This window comes from Salmo trutta, chromosome 8 (assembly GCF_901001165.1).
Source record: "Salmo trutta chromosome 8, fSalTru1.1, whole genome shotgun sequence".
Classification (NCBI taxonomy): Eukaryota; Metazoa; Chordata; class Actinopteri; order Salmoniformes; family Salmonidae; genus Salmo; species Salmo trutta.
Window position 1 is genome coordinate 2661350 of NC_042964.1, and position 23296 is coordinate 2684645.

Consider the following 23296-nt stretch of genomic DNA (forward strand, 5'->3'; position numbering starts at 1 on the left):
AGTAGGATAGTAGAGAGAGAGTAGGATAGTAGAGAGAGAGACCAGAAGAGTAGGATAGTAGAGAGAGAGTAGGATAGTAGAGAGACCAGAAGAGAGAGTAGGATAGTGGAGAGAGAGAGACCAGAAGAGAGAGTAGGATAGTAGAGAGAGAGAGACCAGAAGAGTAGGATAGTAGAGAGAGAGAGACCAGAAGAGAGAGTAGGATAGTAGAGAGACATACAGGATCTTTTTATAGATTACTGGCATACTACTCCCTTATCTGACCGTACTGCGTGTGTCTCTGTGTGTGTGTGTGTCTCTGTGTGTGTGTGTCTCTGTGTGTTTGTGTCTGTGTGTGTCTCTCTGTGTGTGTGTCTGTGTGTGTCTCTGTGTGTGTGTGTGTCTCTGTGTGTGTTTCTGTGTGTGAGTCTCTGAGTGTGAGTCTCTGTGTGTGTGTGTGTGTGTGTCTCTATGTGTGTGTGTGTGTGTGTGTGTGTCTCTCTGTGTGTGTTAAACGCTGCACCACATTGATAGGATGTTTACATGAACTGTTTGTCCCAAATGGCACCATATTCCCTATACAGTGTCCTATTCCACCCATAAAGCCCTGGTCAAAAGAAGTATACAGGGACTTATAGGGAATAAGATGGTGGTTAGAACGCCACCTAACTCTCTGTTTTCGGGACATGGCCACTGTACCCAGGGCCCAGTTTCTCAAAAGATATCTGATCTGATTTCTGCAATCGCATAGGATTAAATGCATAGAAATATAATGAATAGAATGGGCGTCCGCCATTCAAGTCAATTATACACCCTTTCTATTAAGTATATTTCTATGTATTTAATCCTATGCGTTTGCAGAAATCTGATCAGATAACTTTTGAAAAACAGGGTGCCAGGAATGGATGGATGAACAACAAAAGATGCTTTTTTTTTTAGTCTTTCAGATGATAAGTGTGAAGAGTTGCAAAGAGAGGGACCGTGGAGACAACGAGACAGAGACCGAGAGGCTGCCAAAAGAGATGACTGTGAAACAACAGATTGTACCTCCCCAGGGAAACATAGTGCCTCCTCCTTTTTCTCCTCTCTCTCTCTCCATCCCACTCTCCCTCTCTTATGATTTGACACTGCACCAAGTAGTCTACTGCATGTTTAATGTGTCATCTCCAAACATTCAAATCTAGGTTACTTGTGATCCACTAGGCTAGATGATGTCACGCTTGTGACCACTGATCTGTAGCCTACCACGTGTTTCTAGCCTTTCTAAATGATGGTGAACATGGCTAAATGTTAAACCGAGGTATTTACAAACCACTGTCAGTAAAAACCAAGGTATTTACAAACCACTGTCAGTAAAAACCGAGGTATTTACAAACCACTGTCAGTAAAAACCGAGGTATTTACAAACCACTGTCAGTAAAACCGAGGTATTTACAAACCACTGTCAGTAAAACCGAGGTATTTACAAACCACTGTCAGTAAAAACCGAGGTATTTACAAACCACTGTCAGTAAAAACCGAGGTATTTACAAACCACTGTCAGTAAAACCGAGGTATTTACAAACCACTGTCAGTAAAACCGAGGTATTTACAAACCACTGTCAGTAAAAACCGAGGTATTTACAAACCACTGTCAGTAAAACCGAGGTATTTACAAACCACTGTCAGTAAAACCGAGGTATTTACAAAAAGACACTGACTGAATAATTGCTAGATGTTTTTATCTATTTCCCCCCCTAATTGGAAAATTTAAATCCTCTGGATTCTGATTGGATTGCTGAGCGCGAAGAGGCGGGAAAACGCCGATGTCTCGCGCATGGAATGTTGTGGGTTTGTGGGAAAACTAAAAAAAAAACGTTTTTAACTGACAAAACTGACAGTTGACAACATCTACGGTAATATCTTTCTAAAACGCCTGTTTGCCTCTCTCTTCTCAGTCAGAAATAACTAGTTTACTACTACATATCTAACTTAGGACTCTCTTCAAACGTGACTAGCCCTCCACACCTCTTTATAATTGATCATTTGATCATTTCAACTGAAGGGGAGAAGCAGAGACAAGGTCCGGATTTTGAGGGATGCAGGAATGACAAGATGCGATTTGGGTGAGAGAACGAGATGAGGACAGAGACTGAGAGAGATGGAGGGTGAGAGACGGTAGGCTCTATGGTTAAAGGAATGGATGAGGTGAGAGAGAGAGAGAGAGAAAGAGAGAGAAAGAGAGAGAAAGAGAGAGATATGAGGCAGGGAACAGTCCTCTGCGGTTGGGCAGGGGCTCTCCCTTCAGACTGCAATGCAGACATGGAGGCAAAAACTGCAAGGGAAAGATGGATGGAGAGATTGAACGCGAAGGGATGCAGCTAAGGATGAGGATAGAGATGAGAATAGTAGCCTACCAGCTAATAATGGCAGGTTTATATATTGTGTTTGTCTTGAGTAACCTAGGGCTAATTCTATATCCTGTCGAATAGGCTAACCCACAGCTGTCTATTCATAACGCGTCTCAGAGGCAGGGTGCAGCCTGAAATATAAGGTGCTTAAAATAGGGCACCTTGCTTTTTTTAATGCACTTTTACAATTCCAGCCCCATGGTGCAGTAATATTGAATTTGCCTCTTTTGGACGTGCCATGTTTTTTTTTTGTTTTTTTTCTCCCTTTGACAAAATACATCTTGTTGGAAGTGTGAAAATGTTATAGATATGTTCTGTGCTAAAGTCCCATAGGCCTACCATCCCTATAAATTGGCCATTCATTTCTAGGCTAAATGTGTTGTGTCCGCCTAGACATGCATATTTAGTCCCTTTCAACTATGTAGCATCACAAGGCCACAAGGAGAAATGCGCTCGGTTTCCTTTGAGTGGCAAGGAAATAAAACAAGGGTGTCAAATCTATAAAAAGAAGGATAAACAAAAACAAAAAAATGAGCATCTGATCGTGCCTATTGGTGGACCTTAAAAACAATAAAGCTAAGCACACGTGTCCAAAGATCCCCCATTTCCCCTAACCTATTCACACACAGTCACATTGTTTTTCCCTTAGCATACCTCCTCTCTCCCATCCCCGTCTGCTATGGTCTCCTCTCTCCCATCCCCGTCTGCTATGGTCTCCTCTCTCCCATTCCCGTCTGCTATGGTCTCCTCTCTCCCATCCCCGTCTGCTATGGTCTCCTCTCTCCCATTCCCGTCTGCTATGGTCTCCTCTCTCCCATTCCCGTCTGCTATGGTCTCCTCTCTCCCTTCTCCGTCTGCTATGGTCTCCTCTCTCCCTTCTCCGTCTGCTATGGTCTCCTCTCTCCCATTCCCGTCTGCTATGGTCTCCTCTCTCCCTTCTCCGTCTGCTATGGTCTCCTCTCTCCCATTCCCGTCTGCTATGGTCGCCTCTCTCCCTTCCCCGTCTGCTATGGTCTCCTCTCTCCCTTCTCCGTCTGCTATGGTCTCCTCTCTCCCATTCCCGTCTGCTATGGTCTCCTCTCCTGTCTCCGGCGGTAGGGCTACTGGCACCTCCGTCTGCATTTTCTCTCTCTTCTTCCCCCTGGCACACGCCCTCCCGTTAGCCCTACGGGCCGGAGGCTGGGAGCGGCGGCCCGGGCCGGAGGCTGGGACCACCTCCTCGGCGCGGCGGGAGTCAACCCATCCGTCGCCGGTCGAGATCCGGTTACACTGTAGCGATGACAGTAGAGCCTGCAGCAAATGCGCATTATCCACGCTGACTGAACGTCGCTTCTGTCGGGATCCAAGGAGTTAATTCACCCGGTGCTTCTCGGTTCTTCTTCACGTCTTCCATGGTTTGATTCATTCACCTCATAACATAGATTAGACAAAGCCCAGATGTCTTCTGTTAACAATTACATTAACGTCGGTTAGTGTTACTCTGTGCTTCTGTGCGGTGATAACAGCGAGTCCCTTCTAGGCTTCGTCCTATGCGCAGGTGGGGCTCGCTGATATGAAGATCGGATGGATGGGATGGGTAGGAGGAAGACGTTTTTTTTTTTTCAAAGGCAGGCAGATCTCGATTAATCCTACTGGTAAAAAGGCGAACGATTCCTTTTCTAATCGGTAAACAGTTTATCCTCGGGATAAAAAAATAAATAACGGTAAAACCATCATATTCTGTATGCCCACTGACGTCACCCACCACCTGCGCATTTACATGCATTCATCAACAAACATACAGGGCATTCGATAAGTATTCAGACCCCTTGACTTTTTCCACATTTTGTTACATTACAGCCTTATTCTAAAATTGAATAAATAGTTTTTTCCCCTTATCAATCTACATGACAAAGCAAAAACATATATATATATTTTTTTTACATGAGTGTAAGTATTCAGACCCTTTACACAGTACTTTGTTGAAGCACCTTAGGTAGCGATTACAACATGACGTTACAAGCTTGGCACACCTGCATTTGGGGAGTTTCTCCCATTCTTATCTGCAGATCCTCTCAAGCTCTGTCAGGTTGAATGGGGAGCGTTGCTGCACAGCTATTTTCAGGTCTCTCCAGAGATGTTAGATCAAGTTCAAGTCCGGGCTCTAGCTGGGCCACTCAAGTACATTCAGAGACTTAACCCGAAGCCACTCGTGCGTTGTCTTGGCTGTGTGCTTAGGGTCATTGTCCTGTTGGAAGGTGAACCTTCGCCCCAGTCTGAGGTCCTGAGTGCTCTGGAGCTGGTTTTCATCAAGGATCTCTCTATACTTTGCTCCGTTCATCTTTCCCTCGATCCTGAATAGTCTCCCAGCCGCTACTGCTGAAAAACATCCCCACGGCACGATGCTGCCACCACTATGCTTCACCATAGAGATGGTGCCAGGTTTCCTCCAGACGTGACGCTTGGTATTCAGGCCAAAGAGTTCAATCTTGGTTTCATCAGACCAGAGAATCTTGTTTCTCATGGTCTGAGATTCTTTAGGTGCCTTTTGGTATTCATTTGCCTTTTAGTGAGGAGTGGCTTCCCTCTGGCCACTCTACCATAAAGACCTGATTGGTGGAGTGCTGCAAAGATGGCTGTCCTTCTGGAAGGTTCTCTCATCTCCACAGAGGAACTCTGGAGCTCTGTCAGAGTGACCATCAGGTTCTTGGTCACGTCCCTGACTAAGGCCCCTTTTCCCCGATTGCTCAGTTTGGCCAGACAGCTCTAGGAAGTCTTGGTGGTTCCAAACGTCTTCCATTTAAGAATGATGGAGGCTAAATAAGGTCTTTTTTTTCTTTTTTTTAATACATTTGTAAAAATGTCTAAAACCCTGTTTTCACTTTGTCATTGTGTGGGTATTGTGTGTAGATTGATGAGGATTTTTTATTTACTTATTCCATTTTAGAATAAGGCAGTAACGTAACAAAATGTGGAAAAACGGAAGGGGTCTGAATACTTTCCGAATGCACTGTATGTTAATGGAGAAACTAACTCTTTTATTTAAACGTTTTAAACAGGTTTAAAAGATGACTGTATTTTGGTCACATTAGATGTCGAGAGTCTATATACCAGCATTCCCCATGAGGGGGGGGGGGGGGGGGGGGCTGGCAGCACTAGCTCACTATTTGGGAGACAGAGATACTAATGAATATACACCAACAAACTTCATTCTAGAGCTGAATATGTTTTGACGTGTAACTATTTTAGTTTTGATGATAAATACTACCTCAAAACGAATGGAACATCGATGGGCTCCACATTCGCGCCGAGCTATGCTAACCTTTATGTGGGTCTTTTTGAAGAACGTTTTGTTAATAATGAAAACGAAAATCAATTTTTGAATAAAATCCTGAAGTGGTATCGATATATTAACATTTTTTTTTGCATATGGGAAGGAACTGAAAAAGAGCTGTCAGATGTTATGGTATTACTCAATGACATTGACCCCAATCTCAAATTCACTATTGAATGTGACACTCAACGTGTTCATCACCTCGATATGTGGATTGAGAAATCAAATGGAACCCTGTTTACAACTCTGTATAGAAAAGAAAAGGACAGAAATACTCTATTTCAGGGGGACAGCTTCCATCCTGAGCCATTAAAAAAAAGGACTTCCTAGAAGCCCGTTTTTCAGACTGCGCCGTATATGCCACTCCACAGAGGATTATCTAGAAAAAGCAGCGGAGATACGCGTTAGGTTTCTAAGAAGAGGCTACTCGCCACAATGTGTGGATGAAGCTCTTCATTTGGCATTGGGGAAAAACACGAGATGAACTGCAACAAAAAAGACCCGCTAAAGCTAAAGAACACTCCGTTATGTTCACAACCACATATACTTTGAAATGGCGAAAAGTGGGAGATGCGGTCAAGAAACACTGGCATATTTTATCATCGGACCCAGCTTTGCCGGTTGAATTAAAAAAATCCACCACTTATTGTGTATAGGAGAGTGTTATGTATGGTACGACGTGCTGTACGTCATACTATACGTTGTTATGGTTTACGACAGTGTGCTGCTTTACGGATGAATGGGTTGTCAGGATGAGTGGCACATGTCATTAAACGACAGAGTGATGTACAATGTGAAACCGTGCAGACGTGTGTTCTTCTACAGCTAGGCTAGATATAACATTGGCGACGAAGATGGCTGAATTCAGTTACCACCGCCGGCACCATTCCTCGCCGTGCCTGGCGAACCTCCAGTCCCGTGGAATAACTGGCTTGATAGCTTTAACACTTATATCGAAGCTATGGACCTTTCTACAATCTCCGACAAGCGGAGGACAGCACTGCTCCGTCACTGCCTTGGTACAGAGGGACAAAGGATTTTCAGAGCGCTTGGATCGGCTCCTACATTCACTGCTGCAGTCAGCCTCCTACGGAACCACCGGGAAAGAGCGAGTGCTCCTCCGACGCTACCGGCTACGGAAGAGACACCAACGGCTGGGTGAGTCCATTCAAAGCTACGTGGCTAATCTGAGGGATTTGGCTAGCTCTTGTAACTATGGGACACTTCAGGACGAGATCATCAGGGATCAGTTGATAGAGGGGACGTTATGTGAAAAGACAAGGGAGAAACTGCTTTTGGAATCGGATAATTTACAACTAGATGGAGCTATTAAAATAGCACTCCAGGTTGAAGCGGCGTTGGAATGCTCTACTATGCTAACAGACAGATCTGCAGCATACACTCGGCTCCCAGCCATTCTCACACAGCAGCTTCAGCCCGAGCAGGCGCACTACAACGATCACGCGCTGTGCATGGCCTCCCACGTTGATAGCTGCATGGACACAGACACCGGCATGCCCGTGCAGCAGGCACACAGACAAACGAACAGAAGTAGCTGTGGCAACTGTGGGGCTAGCTCTCACAATTCAAGGGCTTCAAACTGCCCAGCCCGTGGGAAAATATGCAAGAACTGTTCAAAATACAATCACTTTGCAAAAGTGTGTCGTTCTGCCCCAGCTACTAGCTCCACCCAGCACAGGCCCTTAGTTTCATCTCACTCTCAACATGAACGCACGGAAATTCGAACTGTCTCCACCAACCATGTGTCATTCAGGACATGCACTGTGCAGCTGGGTGAGGTGGGTTTGCCTTTACTGCTGGATACTGGCGCTGCGGTGTCATTGCTCAACCTTGCAACTTACTACAAGTTTTTCAGTCACCTACCACTCCAACAGCCCTCCACTGACCTGTGTGCGTACGGTAGATCCAAGATAGACATTGTAGGCACCCTCCAGGTCCCAGTACACTACGACACCAAGCATCTGCCATCATTCACATTTCATGTTGCAAAGCGGGGTGCCAACCTCTTGGGCCTCGACCTCTCCACAGGCTTGGGATTCACGCTGAGAGATGACAGTGGGTCAGCTATCCCCCAGGTTACCTGCACATGGCAACAGAACTGGCCAACTCTGTTTGATGGACTGGGCTGCCTCACAGCCTTTACTCACAGGCCCCTAGTGAATCCGGAAGTGACCCCAGTCATGCAGCCCCTGCGGCGCATTCCCTTTGCACTGCGTGATGACGTCACAAAAGATCTCCAGGCACAGTTGGATGCAGGCATCATTGAGCCAGTCAACGCTGCCCCCTGGATTTCAAACTTAGTCATTGCAACCAAAAAGTCAGGTGGAATCCGGACCTGCGTGGATCTTCGTGCTGTGAACAAGGCCGTTGTCCCGAATAAGTACCCCTTGCCTACAGCTGAGGAGCTGACCGCACAATTCCATGGCTCCACGATCTTCACGAAGCTTGACCTTCGTCAGGGTTATCTTCAGGTACCCCTCCACGCAGCTAGCAGAGATCTCACTACCTTTGTCACACATGCTGGCGTGTTCAGATATACACGCATGCCTTTTGGACTTAACTCCGCCCCCAGCTGCTTCCAGAAGGTGATGAGCACCATCCTCGCTGGAATACCTGGAGTGGCGGTTTATCTGGATGACATCGTGGTCCACGGTCCTGACCTCCACATCCATGATTGTCGACTCCACAGAGTATTCAGCGCTCTACTGCAGAACAACCTGACCCTTAACGGTGGAAAGTGCACCTTTGCAGCTCCAGCCGTCGAGTTTGTGGGGTTCCGCCTGTCGGCCAAAGGCATTGCCCCACTCATGTCGAACATTGAAGCCGTCCACAGGATCCCGGAACCGACCTCAGCCTCTCAGGTGGCGTCATTCTTGGGCATGACAGCCTACTACCTCCGGTTTCTGCCCCACTACTCCCAGACCACAGCGCCCCTTCGCCAGCTCCTCAAGAAGGATGAGCCATGGGCCTGGACGGCAGCCTGCTCAGACGCGGTCCGCTCACTGAAGAGCCAGCTCTCCACAGCCCCAGTCTTGGCTCACTTTGACCCCGTCTGCCCCACCATTGTCACATGTGACGCCTCAGCTGGAGCACTAGGAGCTGTCCTCTCACAGCTGCAGAATGGCATCGAGAGGCCCGTCGCCTTCACCTCAAGGGCCCTGAGCCCCACAGAACAACGGTACTCTGTGGGCGAACGAGAAGCACTGGCCTGTGTCTGGGCGTGCGAAAGGTGGCACCTCTACCTCTATGGCCGTCTGTTCACGCTCCGAACCGACCACCAGTCCCTCACAACGCTACTGTCGGCATCAGGAACTGGCCACAAGCCACTTCGGCTGCACAGATGGGCCGACCGCCTCAGACAGTACGACTATCAGCTGAAGTTCACTCCAGGGAGGGATAACGTGGTGGCAGACCTCCTCTCACGCTCCTTTGACGCTCCTACTCCGACCGTCTTGCCAGACGACAATGAAACAGACCTCGTACAAATGCTTTACGCTCCTCTTCAGTCAGTCGTCTCACTGGAAGAGCTGAAGCAAGCATCGGAACAGGATCCCACACTGTCTACCCTGCGCACCTACATACGCACTGGATGGCCAGCACACGTGCCGGAAGAGCTTGCGACTTTCGCCAGGGTGAAGCACGAACTGTCTTGCTGGGAAGAAGTCTGTGTCTCTCGAGGGTTTTGCACTGTGGTCCCAAGTGGTCTGCGTGCGCGTGTTCTATCCATGGCGCACGAGGGGCACTTGGGCATAGTGAAGGTCAAACAGAGATGTCGAGACCTTGTGTGGTGGCCAGGCATCGACCACGACATTGAAGCCCTGGTCAGGGATTGTGCTGCATGCCTCCTCAGTGGGAAAACAGGACAGTCTGCCCCACCCCCCCTGCAGCCTCTCGCATGGCCGTCCCGCCCCTGGGAGCACATCCAACTGGACATCTGTGGCGAGATCCATGGTCACGCAGTCCCTCACCATCAGCGCTTCCTGGTGGTGGTGTATGACCTCCACTCTAAGTGGCCAGAAGTGGTTCCTGTCGGAACTGTCACAGCACAGGCCATCGTGGACATCCTAGACAGCCTGTTCACAAGGTGGGGCCTGCCCCTCACCCTTACCACGGACAATGGGCCCCAGCTAATCTCTGCCGAGTTCTCCTCATATCTCAGCAACAAGGGAATCAAACACATCCGCACGGCCTACTACAACCCACAAGCTAACGGAGGGGTGGAACGCTTCAACCAAACGCTGAAGAACGGCATCAGAGCGCACCTGGTCCAGGGGTGCACGTTCCAAACTGCTTTGAATCAAACGCTAATGCACTACAGAGCAAGCAAACACACAACAACACAGGCCTCCCCAGCATCTCTCATGCTAGGTCGTGAGATGGAACTGCCACTGGACAGACTCAGAACACAGAGAGTTGCAGAACCGGCGACTAGGTGCACCCAAGAAAAACAGGCAGTGACTAGGCACCAAAGAGAAATGAAACAGCGTTTCGACAAGGCACACAGGGTGAAGAAGTCGATCATCCAAGTGTCTGACTGGGTCCGAGCCCGACGGCCTCAGCGGTGCAACAAAATGGCCTCATTCTGGTCGGACCCCCTGCAGGTCAGTCGACAACTGGGGCCCGCCACATTCATGTTGAGCAATGGATCACGCTGGCACGCCAGCCGCCTCAGGAAAGTCCCTGCTCCTCAAGGAATACGAATGCACACAGAACAGACATGCAGGCCAGAGACGCCACCGGATGGACCTCCCCCACCACTAATACCCGAGCCCCAGCCTCTGTGGGCTCCCCAAGGGCCAGAGCCACAAGCGGTGGCGGTTGAAGAAAGGCCTATGCGGGCACGAACTCGCCCTGCTCATCTGGGGGACTACTTAACCTCTTTTCATTCTTAGGCTCCGATAGGGGTCTTAGTCAACCTCCAGGTTAATGGACTGAACTGGTTAGTTTGGAGGGTCCTTCCATTTAAAAGGTTAATGTTTTATTTCTTACAGTTATCACTCTAGGTTCTTGCCCTATGGACATTTTATATATGGTACGAGTCCCTGGTTTTGGAAAGGGGGGGGAAATGTTATGTATGGTACGACGTGCTGTACGTCATACTATACGTTGTTATGGTTTACGACAGTGTGCTGCTTTACGGATGAATCGGTTGTCAGGATGAGTGGCACATGTCATTAAACGACAGAGTGATGTACAATGTGAAACCGTGCAGACGTGTGTTCTTCTACAGCTAGGCTAGATATAACAGAGAGGTCGCAATTTACACGATAAATCGGTTCATGCCAACTGCCAGCCACAAAAGAAAATCAGCCAGGCTCTTTTACGCCCTCTACCAAATGGTAGCTATAACTGCAGAGGATGCGCACAGTGCAACAATAGGATGAAGTGTGAATATTTCTGCCACCCACATACAGGAAAACGGTTCCAAATAAATGACATTATTACGTGTTCCACCACCCATGTTAGTTACGTTATTTAAATGTCCATGTGGGCTGTGCTGTGTCGGTAAAACCTCTCGTTCTCTCAAACAGAGAATTAGTGAACATAAAAGTTCAATCAGGAGAAACGACAGGTGTTATCCAGTCGCAGTACATTTTAATGACCTAAAGCATGACATTTCTACCTTTTTTAGATTTTGTGGTATAGAGAAAGTTAAGACATCAGACAGGGGAGGTGATAGTAATAATACTCTGAGTAAAAGATAATGTTTTTTTGGATTTTCACCCTCCAGACATTACTTCCTAAAGGACTTAATGATGAAATGCCTATGTATGTTATGTTGTGAATTTGAACATGAATACGATGTACCCAATGATTAATGAAAACTTGCTATGTCCTCAGTGTGGTTTTACAGACGTATTTAATACGTCTTATTTACACACTTTATTCTATTATTTATGAAATGCATATTGTTATATTTAGTAGCACTTGTTTGTTTTTCCTTTTGCCTCCAACCCCTTTCGATGTGTGGAACGGATGTGGGTGGGGCTAGGTCTACATAAGGATGCTAATTTTAAAAAAATTCACAAAAGCTCTGATGAAGGCCGTGAGGCCGATACGTAAGCTTATTAAATATCAGTGATACTATCAAGAGCAGTGTGTGGTTTACTTTTTCCTTCGTTTAAACTTTTTGAAAAGACAAATGCTAAAAGAAAGCAAAATAGCTTTTATCCATGTAATGTCATTGAATCATTAGCTACATCTCTGAGTCATCATTATGTCACCCCATACCTTCTATAGGCCCATAGGGTTCTAATGCACTATGTAGGGAATAGGGTGCCTTTTAACCAGGGCCGTAGGGTTCTACTACACTATGTAGGGGATAGGGTGCCTTTTAACCAGGGCCATAGGGTTCTACTGCACTATGTAGGGGATAGGGTGCCTTTTAACCAGGGCCGTAGGGTTCTAATGCACTATGTAGGGGATAGGGTGCCTTTTAACCAGGGCCGTATTGTTCTGCTGCACTATGTAGGGGATAGGGTGCCTTTTAACCAGGGCCGTAGGGTTCTGCTGCACTATGTAGGGGATAGGGTGCCTTTTAACCAGGGCCGTAGGGTTCTACTGCACTATGTAGGGGATAGGGTGCCTTTTAACCAGGGCCGTAGGGTTCTAATGCACTATGTAGGGGATAGGGTGCCTTTTAACCAGGGCCATAGGGTTCTACTGCACTATGTAGGGGATAGGGTGCCTTTTAACCAGGGCCGTAGGGTTCTAATGCACTATGTAGGGGATAGGGTGCCTTTTAACCAGGGCCGTAGGGTTCTGCTGCACTATGTAGGGGATAGGGTGCCTTTTAACCAGGGCCGTAGGGTTCTGCTGCACTATGTAGGGGATAGGGTGCCTTTTAACCAGGGCCGTAGGGTTCTACTGCACTATGTAGGGGATAGGGTGCCTTTTAACCAGGGCCGTAGGGTTCTAATGCACTATGTAGGGGATAGGGTGCCTTTTAACCAGGGCCGTAGGGTTCTACTGCACTATGTAGGGGATAGGGTGCCTTTTAACCAGGGCCGTAGGGTTCTACTGCACTATGTAGGGGATAGGGTGCCTTTTAACCAGGGCCGTAGGGTTCTACTGCACTATGTAGGGGATAGGGTGCCTTTTAACCAGGGCCGTAGGGTTCTAATGCACTATGTAGGGGATAGGGTGCCTTTTAACCAGGGCCGTAGGGTTCTAATGCACTATGTAGGGGATAGGGTGCCTTTTAACCAGGGCCGTAGGGTTCTAATGCACTATGTAGGGGATAGGGTGCCTTTTAACCAGGGCCGTAGGGTTCTACTGCACTATGTAGGGGATAGGGTGCTGTTGGGACGTAGCGTAAAGTTGAGGATGTGAGGATGACCAAGAGGCAGGGATGAGAAATTTCTAATATGTCTGGAAAACATGATTCATTGATTCATAGTTTCCCATGCAGCCGTGCATGCAGTTAAACATCCACTTTGCAGAAATCTCCTGGTTCATAAAATTATAATAATTTGCCTAATTTCAGTTTATGTGACAAAACAAGCAAGTATAGTGTAGAGAATCAATGTACCCTCTAAACCGCTGGGCAATATCTTTTCCATAACCAATAATATTGTATTGTCAGCTGTTTGAAGCTGGGATACAAAACCCAAAAGTAAAAACAACCAAAACAAAACTTAAGAACGGAAAGCATAGAAATAGCTCCCATATAATAGATCTACCGCTTCTTAGATTTGCTTTCAATGACAATGACAGATCTACAGCTCACATTTCTATGTGAATTTGGTCGAGTTGACCGAAAAGTTACATATTGCAGCTTGAAGAGTCACAGGGTTTGTCCTAAATGGCACCCAATTCAATGAATCAACTATTTGATCAATCAAATACCTTGTCAATCAACTAATCAATCATAGAAAAAGAAAGAGAAGCTAAGGGGGTCAGCTTTTATGTACCGATGAAGTCGGAAGTTTACATACACCTCAGGTTGGAGTCATTAAAACTAATTTTTCATTTCTTGTTAACAAACTATAGTTTTGGCAAGTCAGTTAGGACATCTACTTTGTGCATGACACAAGTCATTTTTCCAACAATTGTTTACAGACAGATTATTTAATTTATAATTCACTGTATCACAATTCCAGTGGGTCAGAAGTTTACATACACTAAGTTGACTGTGCCTTTAAACAGCTTGGAAAATTCCAGAAAATGATGTAATGGCTTTAGAAGCTTCTGATAGGCTAATTGAAATCATTTGAGTCAATTGGAGGTGTACCTGTGGATGTATTTCAAGGCCTACCTTCAAACTTAGTGCCTATTTGCTTGACATCATGGGAAAATTAAAAATAATCAGCCAAGACCTCAGAAAAAAATGGTAGACCTCCACAATTCTGGTTCATCCTTGGGAGCAATTTCCAAACGCCTGAAGGTACCACGTTCTCTGTACAAACAATAGTACGTAAGTATAAACACCATGGGACCGCGCAGCCGTCATACCGCTCAGAAAGGAGACGCATTCTGTCTCCTGGAGATGAACGTACTTTGGTGCAAAAAGTGAAAATCAATCCCAGAACAACAGCAAAGGACTTTGTGAAAATGCTGGAGGAAACAGGTACAAAAGTATCTATATCCACAGTAAAACGAGTCCTATATCGTCATAACCTAAAAGGCCGCTCAGCAAGGAAGAAGCCACTGCTCCAAAACCGCCATAAAAAAGCCAGACTACAGTTTGCAACTGCACATGGGGACAAAGATTGTACTTTTTGGAGAAATGTCCTCTGGTCTGTTGAAACAAAAATAGAACTGTTGGGCCATAATGACAATCGTTATGTTTGGAGGAAAAAGGCGGAGGCTTGCATGCCGAAGAACACCATCCCAACCGTGAAGTATGGGGGTGGCAGCATCATGTTGTGGGGGTGCTTTGCTGCAGGAGGGACTGGTGCACTTCACAAAATAGATTGCATCATGAGGAATGGAAAATTATGTGGATATATTGAAGCAACATCTCAAGACATCAGTCAGGAAGTTAAAGCTTGGTCGCAAATGGGTCTTCCAAATGGACAATGACCCCAAATATACTGCTAAAGTTGTGGCAAAATGGCTTGGAAAACAAAGTCAAGGTATACGAGTGGCCATCACAAAGCCCTGACCTCAATCCCATAGAAAATTTGTGGGCAGAACTGAAAAATAGATATAGATATGTCTTATATGTGCAGAAAGCTTAAATTATTTTTAATCTAACTGTAATGTCCAATTTAGAGTAGCCATTACAGTGAAAAAAGACCATGCTATTGTTTGAGGAGTGCACAACAACAAACTTTGATCACGGCAACTGGTTTGATACATTCACCTCTGAAGGTAAATAATGTACTTACATTCAGTAATCTTGCTCTGATTTGTCATCCTGAGGGTCCCAGAGATAAAATTTAGCATAGTTTTGCTTTATAAAATATGTTTTTATATTCAAATGTAGGAATTGGGTTCTACAGTTTGAACCCTTGCGGTTTCTGGCCCCACACCCACCCCGCCCGTCTAGATATGTAAAAGTTAGTGTATTTTCTGTAGGGATGCTAATGGTCCACCATGTATGACCTTCCTGGGAGTGTGTAAACTAAGAAAATGCATTACCATATCATTTTTGTATGTTCTCTATAGTTATGTACTTGAAAATGTATCAACTGACCACATTTGGGCAGACTTGATTCAAAATGTTGTGCAGTAATGTAATGCTTCACTGGATCAGTCTGAAACATTTACACAGATTTCTGCCATCTGGTGACCAAAATCTAAATTGCACCTAAACGCCTGTGTGATTTTATGGCCTTCATCTTGCCTTTCAAAGATGGCGAAAAAAAATTGGAAACTGATGTTTTTTTGTTTTGTATTATCTTTTACCAGATCTAATGTGTTATATTCTCCTACATTAATTTCACATTTCCACAAACTTGTGTTTCCTTTCAAATTATATCAAGAATATGCATGTCCTGAGCTACAGGCAGTAAGATTTGGGTATGTCATTTTAGGCGGAAATTGAAAAAAAGGGTCCGATCCTAGCTAAGATTTTTAAAGTATGATGTTGACATGATCAGTCCAATCAAAGCTATGGTAGGTATAACATGATTTGACGTCATTTTATCTGTGGCCAATGACCTTGAGCCTTCTTGGATGAGCACTTCTAATGTAACTCTATTGGCAGCACCCAAGGTGCTTGAATTTTCGAGCTCTACATGTAGATTTTGCGGTGACGTAGTGTCCCCATGAGTGACAGAACACTGAGCCAATCACGGCGCAACTAGAGAACATTACCAACCCTTACGTTCTGTATTTTCGGCTGGCTGCCCCACCACCACAGAAAGCATTGAGCTAGGCTGAAACAACTGTATGTTGGAGCTCAAGAAAGCAAAAAGAAACCATGTTTGCAGCGTGCTTTATTAACACTTTAAAAAAATATACATTGTTTGCAAACTAATATGTGACACGTATTAATTCCAAAATAACATGCAAAACAGTTATTTCTAGTTATTTATTTTAGCTAAACAGGTGGGGCTCAATGACGGGTCACCACTGGTCATAGCTGTGTGTGTGTGTGTATGTATGTATGTATGTATGTATGTATGTATGTATGTATGTGTACCAGTTGAGTTGCACCGAATCGAACTATGTTCTGTGTGTACCTGTATGTTAACTATAGCCTGCTGTAGGGTGGTCTCCGGTTGTGTTAACTAGAGGTCGACCGATTAATCGGAATGGCCGATTAATTTGGGCCGATTCAAGTTTTCATAACAATCTGTATTTTTGGACACCGATTGTGGACGATTTTTTTTTTTACACCTTTATTTAACTAGACAAGTCAGTTAAGAACACATTCTAATTTATAATGAGGGCCTAGGAACGGTGGGTTAAATGCCTTGTTCAGGGGCAGAACGACAGATTTTTACCTTGTCAGCTCGGGGATTCGTTTTTGCAACCTTCCGGTTACTAGTACAACGCTCTAACCACCTGCCTTACATTGCACTCCAGGAGGAGCCTGCGTGGCAGGCTGACTACCTGTTACGCGAGGGCAGCAAGAAGCCAAGGTAAGTTGCTAGCTAGCATTAAACTTATCTTATAAAAAACAATCAATCTTAACATAATCACTAGTTAAATACACATGGTTGATGATATTACTAGTTTATCTAGCGTGTCCTGCGTTGCATATAATCGATGCAGTGCCTGTTAATTTCTCATCGAATCACAGCCTACTTCGCCAAACGGGTGATGATTTAACAAGCACATTCGCGATAAAAGCACTGTCGTTGCACCAATGTGCACCTAACCATAAACATCAATGCCTTTCTTTAAAATCAATACACAAGTATATATTTTTAAACCTGCATATTTAGTTAATATTGCCTGCTAACATGAATTTCTTATAACCAGGGAAATTGTGTCACTTCTTTTGCGTTCCGTGCAAGCAGTCAGGGTATATGCAGCAGTTTGGGCCGCCTGGCTCGTTGCGAACTGTGTGAAGTCCATTTATTCCTAAAAAAGACCGTAATTAATTTGCCAGAATTGTACATAATTATGACATAACATTGAAGGTTGTACAATGTAACAGCAATATTTAGACTTAGGGATGCCATCCGTTATATAAATACGGAACGGTTCCGTATTTCACTGAAATAAACGTTTTATTTTCTAAATGATAGTTTCCGAATTTTACCATATTAATGACCTAAGGCTCATATTTCTGTGTGTTATTATGTTATAATTAAGTCTATGATTTGATATTTGATAGAGCAGTCTGACTGAGCGGTGGTAGGTAGCAGCAGGCTCGTAAGCATTTATTCAAACAGCACTTTTGTGCATTTGCCAGCAGCTCTTGACTTCAAGCCTATCAACTCCCGAGATTAGGCTGGTGTAACCGATGTGAAATGGCTAGTTAGTTAGCGGGGTGCGCGCTAATAGCGTTTCAAACGTCACTCGCTCTGAGACTTGGAGTTGTTGTTCCCCTTGCTCTGCAAGGGCTTTTGTGGAGCGATGGGTAATGATGCTTCGAGGGTGGATGTTGTCGATGTGTTCCTGGTTCGAGCCCAGGTAGGGGCGAGGAGAGGGACGGAAGCTATATTGTTACACTGGCAATACTAAAGTGCCTATAAGAACATCCAATAGTCAAAGGTATATGAAATACAAATGGTATAGAGAGAAATAGTCCTATAATTCCTATAATAACCTCAACCTAAAACTTCTTACCTGGGAATATTGAAGACTCATGTTAAAAGGAACCACCAGCTTTCATATGTTCTCATGTTCTGAGCAAGGAACTTAAACGTTAGCTTTTTTACATGGCACATATTGCACTTTTACTTTCTTCTCCAACACTTTGTTTTTGTATTATTTCAACCAAATTGAACATGTTTCATTATTTATTTGAGGCTAAATTGATTTGATTGATGTATTATATTAAGTTAAAATAAAAGTGTTCATTCAGTATTGTTGTAATTGTCATTATTACAAAAAATATATAATAATAATAAATAATAAAAAATATATATATATATATTTTAAATCGGCCGATTAATCGGTATCGGGTTTTTGGGGTTCTCCAATAATCGGTATCGAAAAATCATAATTGGTCGACCTCTAGTGTTAACTACAGCCTGCTGCAGCGTGGTCTCAGGTTGTGTTAACTATAACCTGCTAACATATTAAATCCCTCCTTCTCTGTGTCTTATTTACTCTGTTCTCTCCTCTTCATCAGCTCTTAGGTCAACATGCCGGACCCACGTGCCTTCCCCTATCCTACTTTTCTTGATTTTCTTTCCATCTTTCCCCCTGTCCTCTTGTCGTTCTGCCAGAGCATGCACGCAGAGAGAGACAGTGTAATGTGTTATAAGACACTGAACCGTAAAGTTGTAGAAAGGTTGTAGCAACGTTTTTGTGAATGTTGTCATGAGAACTTGTCACACAGATGCTGGGCCTCAGCCTGTTGCTCCAGTCTAAACATAAAGCTCCTGACCACCAGGAACCTAGAAAAGACCGGGGGAGAGAAGAGGGACTATGGTCAATGTGACGCCTGAGGAAGAGCACCAAACATAAACTGTCATTCTTATCAGAGATTGTACAGATTCTTCTGCTTTTTCCGAGAGGGAGTGAGAGGGGGTGAAAGATCAAGGATGGGGAGAGAGGGACAGGGTCTAAGAGGAGAAAGGGGGAGATATGACCCCAAAAAACAGCGAGAGTAAGAGAAAACAGGATGATATCAGAAAAAAAGAGAAAGAAGGTGAAAGAGTGTGAACAAACATGTAACGAACTACCTGGGGCTTTCTATAGACGGTGTTAGTAGGACAGCATATCCTCCAGACCTCTTCTGGGGGTACATACTCTCTCCTTCCCTCTCTTCCCTAGAGGGCTGTTTGGACGGAGCCAGGTTGTTGCTGCTATGGCGACTAGGGGGGGCTGCCGCCACACGAGCGGGGGGGGGGGGGGTTTGAGTGTCCGGACCTGGAAGCGGATGGGAGGGAGGAAGAAAGGGAAAGAGAAACTTATGATCAATCATTCCACCTATCGCTTCACATTTCTGTTTCTCTCACATCCAATATGCACATCCCATCATTTATCCATCTGCCCCCCCCCCACACGTTGCTACAACCTTTCTACAACTTTACAGGTCAGTGTCTTATAACACAGTACACTGTCTCTCTCTGATAGATGGATCTTGTTAGTAATGAGTCAGGTGTGTTTTAGTACTGGTTTGGAACAAAAGCCTGCACACCCTGAGGGACTTCAGTAGCAAGAAGCAAGTGTCCTGGGGTATGAAGGCTTTAGTTCCAACCCAGCTTATCTAGCCAGTTACCTTCTGATAGACATTGTGTAAGTGATTATAGCCCGAATGTGTGCTAGATACCTTCTGGTAAAAGTACTGCATCTTCTGTCCCCTCTCTGCCGCTTGGTCCCGTAGCTCAGTAAGCCACTGGAGGAAGAGGGGGTTGAGGCACGGTGTGCTTTCTACCCAGATGGATCTGTGTAACCTACATCACATAGCCCCACAGAAGAAAGGCACAGGGACACCCACACTTCAGGTGGACTCGGTTTTTATCTGCAGTAAAAGATTTCAAACATTGATGACAGGCCAGTCACACATTCACTGCTCTCAGAATATCTCTCTCAGGCTCAATCCACAAAGTGATCCTATAGTATAAATGCGTTGTGTTTAGAAAATTAACAAAAATACAGAAAAAAATACCTGCAGTAAAAGATATCAAACAGTGATGACAGGCATTGACAGGACGGTCACAGCCACACGTTCACTGGTTAGGTAGGACACAAAGTACACTGCTCAAAAAAATAAAAAAACTTTACATAGTTGAATGTGCTGACAACAAAATCACACAAAAATAAATCAATGGAAATCCAATTTATCAACCCATGGAGGTCTGGATTTGGAGTCACACTCAAAATTAAAGTGGAAAACCACACTACAGGCTGATCCAACTTTGATGTAATGTCCTTAAAACAAGTCAAAATGAGGCTCAGTAGTGTGTGTGGCCTGCACGTGCCTGTATGACCTCCCTACAACGCCTGGGTATGCTCCTGATGAGGTGGCGGATGGTCTCCTGAGGGATCTCCTCCCAGACCTGGACTAAAGCATCTGCCAACTCCTGGACAATCTGTGGTGCAACGTGGCGTTGGTAGATGGAGCGAGACATGATGTCCCAGATGTGCTCAATTGGATTCAGGTCTGGGGAATGGGCGGGCCAGTCCATAGCATCAATGCCTTCCTCTTGCAGGAACTGCTGACACACTCCAGCCACATGAGGTCTAGCATTGTCTTGCATTAGGAGGAACCCAGGGCCAACCGCACCAGCATATGGTCTCACAAGGGGTCTGAGGATCTCATCTCGGTACCTAATGGCAGTCAGGCTACCTCTGGCGAGCACATGGAGGGCTGTGCGGCCCCCCAAAGAAATGCCACCCCACACCATGACTGACCCACCGCCAAACCGGTCATGCTGGAGGATGTTGCAGGCAGCAGAATGTTCTCCACGGCGTCTCCAGACTCTGTCACGTGCTCAGTGTGAACCTGCTTTCATCTGTGAAGAGCACAGGGCGCCAGTGGCGAATTTGCCAATCTTGGTGTTCTCTGGCAAATGCCAAACGTCCTGCACGGTGTTGGGCTGTAAGCACAACCCCCACCTGTGGACGTCGAGCCCTCATACCACCCTCATGGAGTCTGTTTCTTACCGTTTGAGCAGACACATGCACATTTGTGGCCTGCTGGAGGTCATTTTGCAGGGCTCTGGCAGTGCTCCTCCTTGCACAAAGGCGGAGGTAACGGTCCTGCTGCTGGGTTGTTGCCCTCCTCCACGTCTCCTGATGTACTGGCCTGTCTCCTGGTAGCGCCTCCATGCTCTGGACACTACGCTGACAGACACAGCAAACCTTCTTGCCACAGCTCGCATTGATGTGCCATCCTGGATGAGCTGCACTACCTGAGCCACTTGTGTGGGTTGTAGACTCCGTCTCATGCTACCACTAGAGTGAAAGCACCGCCAGCATTCAAAAGTGACCAAAACATCAGCCAGGAAGCATAGGAACTGAGAAGTGGTCTGTGGTCCCCACCTGCAGAACCACTCCTTTATTGGGGGTGTCTTGCTAATTGCCTATAATTTCCACCTGTTGTCTATTCCATTTGCACAACAGCATGTGAAATTTGTCAATCAGTGTTGCTTCCTAAGTGGACAGTTTGATTTCACAGAAGTGTGATTGACTTGGAGTTACATTGTGTTGTTTAAGTGTTCCCTTTATTTTTTTGAGCAGTATATATTTTAGATAGGAGCAAAAGTAGTGATACATGCCCTCAATGTCAAGTGATATTAATCCACAAATACAGAGCACAAGTACAACTCTTAACATATAAACATTTTAAGGTAGTAAGAAAATAAACATTCACTTAATATTTCAATATTTCAACCTGCTAGCAATAGCTAGCGTGACATTCTAGTGCAGTGACCGACGGTGCTAGTTAGCCCGTCAATAACATGGCTAGCTAAACCAGCATAAAAACGTGGGTTAACTTGCCGAAATAGGCCTTAAATACATGAAGATAAATATATACAAAGTCTCATTCGCTATTGACTTTGCGATATGTGAACCCTTTTTCCAAAGACACTATTGTATTATACAGTTTTAAGTGTTTTTTATGTGTTTTTTTTAATAAACAAAGAAAGGAGACAAACCTGCTCTCGGAATATCTCTCTGACTGAGGAGAGAAGGGAGAGAAGCACTCATCCCACTAGTTGTTCTTTCAAAGAAAATAATACAAAAATGGTACGTCCGAAGACCTCTCGTATTACCAACCTTACCACAATGGCAGCAAATATTCGTATTAATTCACACAACACATAATAAAAGGAAACGTTATTTGTATCACACCTTTTCCTGATGTGAATGGTTTCACCCACTACTCCGGCGAACTGCGGCGTGCTTTGAGATCTACATTGCGTGCGAGGTTGACGGAAACTCTACATTTTCACTTTGTCACACCTGTTCAGGAGCTGGCATCACTGTGAGAGTCTGTCTCTAGTCTAGTCACATAGATAATGGTACTGCAAAACAGAGAAAGAGAAAGCATGCAGAGTGTTGTTGTTGTTGATGATTTGGTCCACCTCCCAAAACACCTTTTCCCGTTTTAGAAACTCTTTGCGCATGTGCAAAAAAACAAAAAAAACGTGTGAAGAAAACAGCTGCGGCCGAAAAACAAGCATTCAATTAAAGACTATATTTGATCAATATGTTTAATTCAAATAGCCTACTCAACTGAACTAAAAAGAAAAGTCACGGTACTTTTGAGAACCAGAAGAACTTGTTTAACAGCTGTTGGATGATGCACACAGTTTTACAGATATTCAGGATGAGCGGTTTACTGTGCACCTTTGATATCCCACTCATGAATAAACAGAATATTCCCCATTTAAGTTAATATGGGTTAAATGGAATAGTAACTGAAATATAGACGCTGAATGTAGGCCTATAACCTCTCATGTAGCATAATATAAAATCGTGCAGAATTATGTATTTCTTGCAGTAAAATGATACAACAAATGTTAATTTTGTCTTGGGAACAGGAGTTGAGAATTTTTTTGTTTAGAAAAAGCGACTCTTGTGTAATGTGTTATTTTTGACACTGTTATGCAAGCAGACAGGACCAACCTATCCACTGTTTTGGAGTTATTGCGTGTTCTTCCCGGTCACTAAATGAAACACACAACTTTACTGGTGTTCTGGGGCAACAAGTTATACAAGAATATCTGCATGTATCTAAAATATAGTTGACCAACACATGTCGGAAATTATAAAACTATTGCCTACTGAATGTCAGAAATTATAAGCAGAAAGTTTTTATAGAATTATGGTGGACTATACTGTACAGGTAGCTCAGTTTTTGACGTGGATTTGTTTGTCAATCAGATGAAAACATCACAACACTCATGATATGCGAAACAGCCTGCGTGAAAAACAACAGTAAACGGGATAAAATGTTTACATGCCACAGCACACTATGTCTAAAATCTGCATATCCCAAGCATCTTATCCGTTTTTTTCGCGATATTATGTTTATATGCGGTCAACTCAAAAACATAATACTTGATTATCC

At 44.8% G+C, this 23296-nt stretch overlaps 1 protein-coding gene and 2 long non-coding RNA genes across 3 annotated transcripts in view; all 3 read right to left on the reverse strand.

The window, feature by feature from the left end:
• LOC115199199 (transmembrane protein 151B) overlaps window positions 1-8222 on the reverse strand; it is a 17995-nt gene extending 9773 nt beyond the window's left edge. The window contains exons 1-3 of the mRNA XM_029761827.1: window positions 8039-8222; window positions 7083-7174; window positions 3024-3638 (exon numbers count right to left, since the gene is read on the reverse strand). Coding sequence (XP_029617687.1) covers window positions 3024-3638; window positions 7083-7174; window positions 8039-8222 — 891 coding nt within the window. The remainder of the gene's footprint in view (window positions 1-3023; window positions 3639-7082; window positions 7175-8038) is intronic.
• Window positions 8223-18364: 10142 nt separating this feature from the next.
• On the reverse strand, window positions 18365-19106 carry LOC115198051 (uncharacterized). Its single transcript, XR_003879161.1, has 2 exons — window positions 18957-19106; window positions 18365-18668 (listed from the first exon to the last, which is right to left on the reverse strand). It is a non-coding gene; the product is annotated as an uncharacterized LOC115198051 (long non-coding RNA).
• An 8-nt stretch (window positions 19107-19114) lies between these two features.
• Window positions 19115-19969, reverse strand: LOC115198053 (uncharacterized). Its single transcript, XR_003879162.1, has 3 exons — window positions 19886-19969; window positions 19547-19738; window positions 19115-19143 (listed from the first exon to the last, which is right to left on the reverse strand). It is a non-coding gene; the product is annotated as an uncharacterized LOC115198053 (long non-coding RNA).
• Window positions 19970-23296: the final 3327 nt, after the last annotated feature.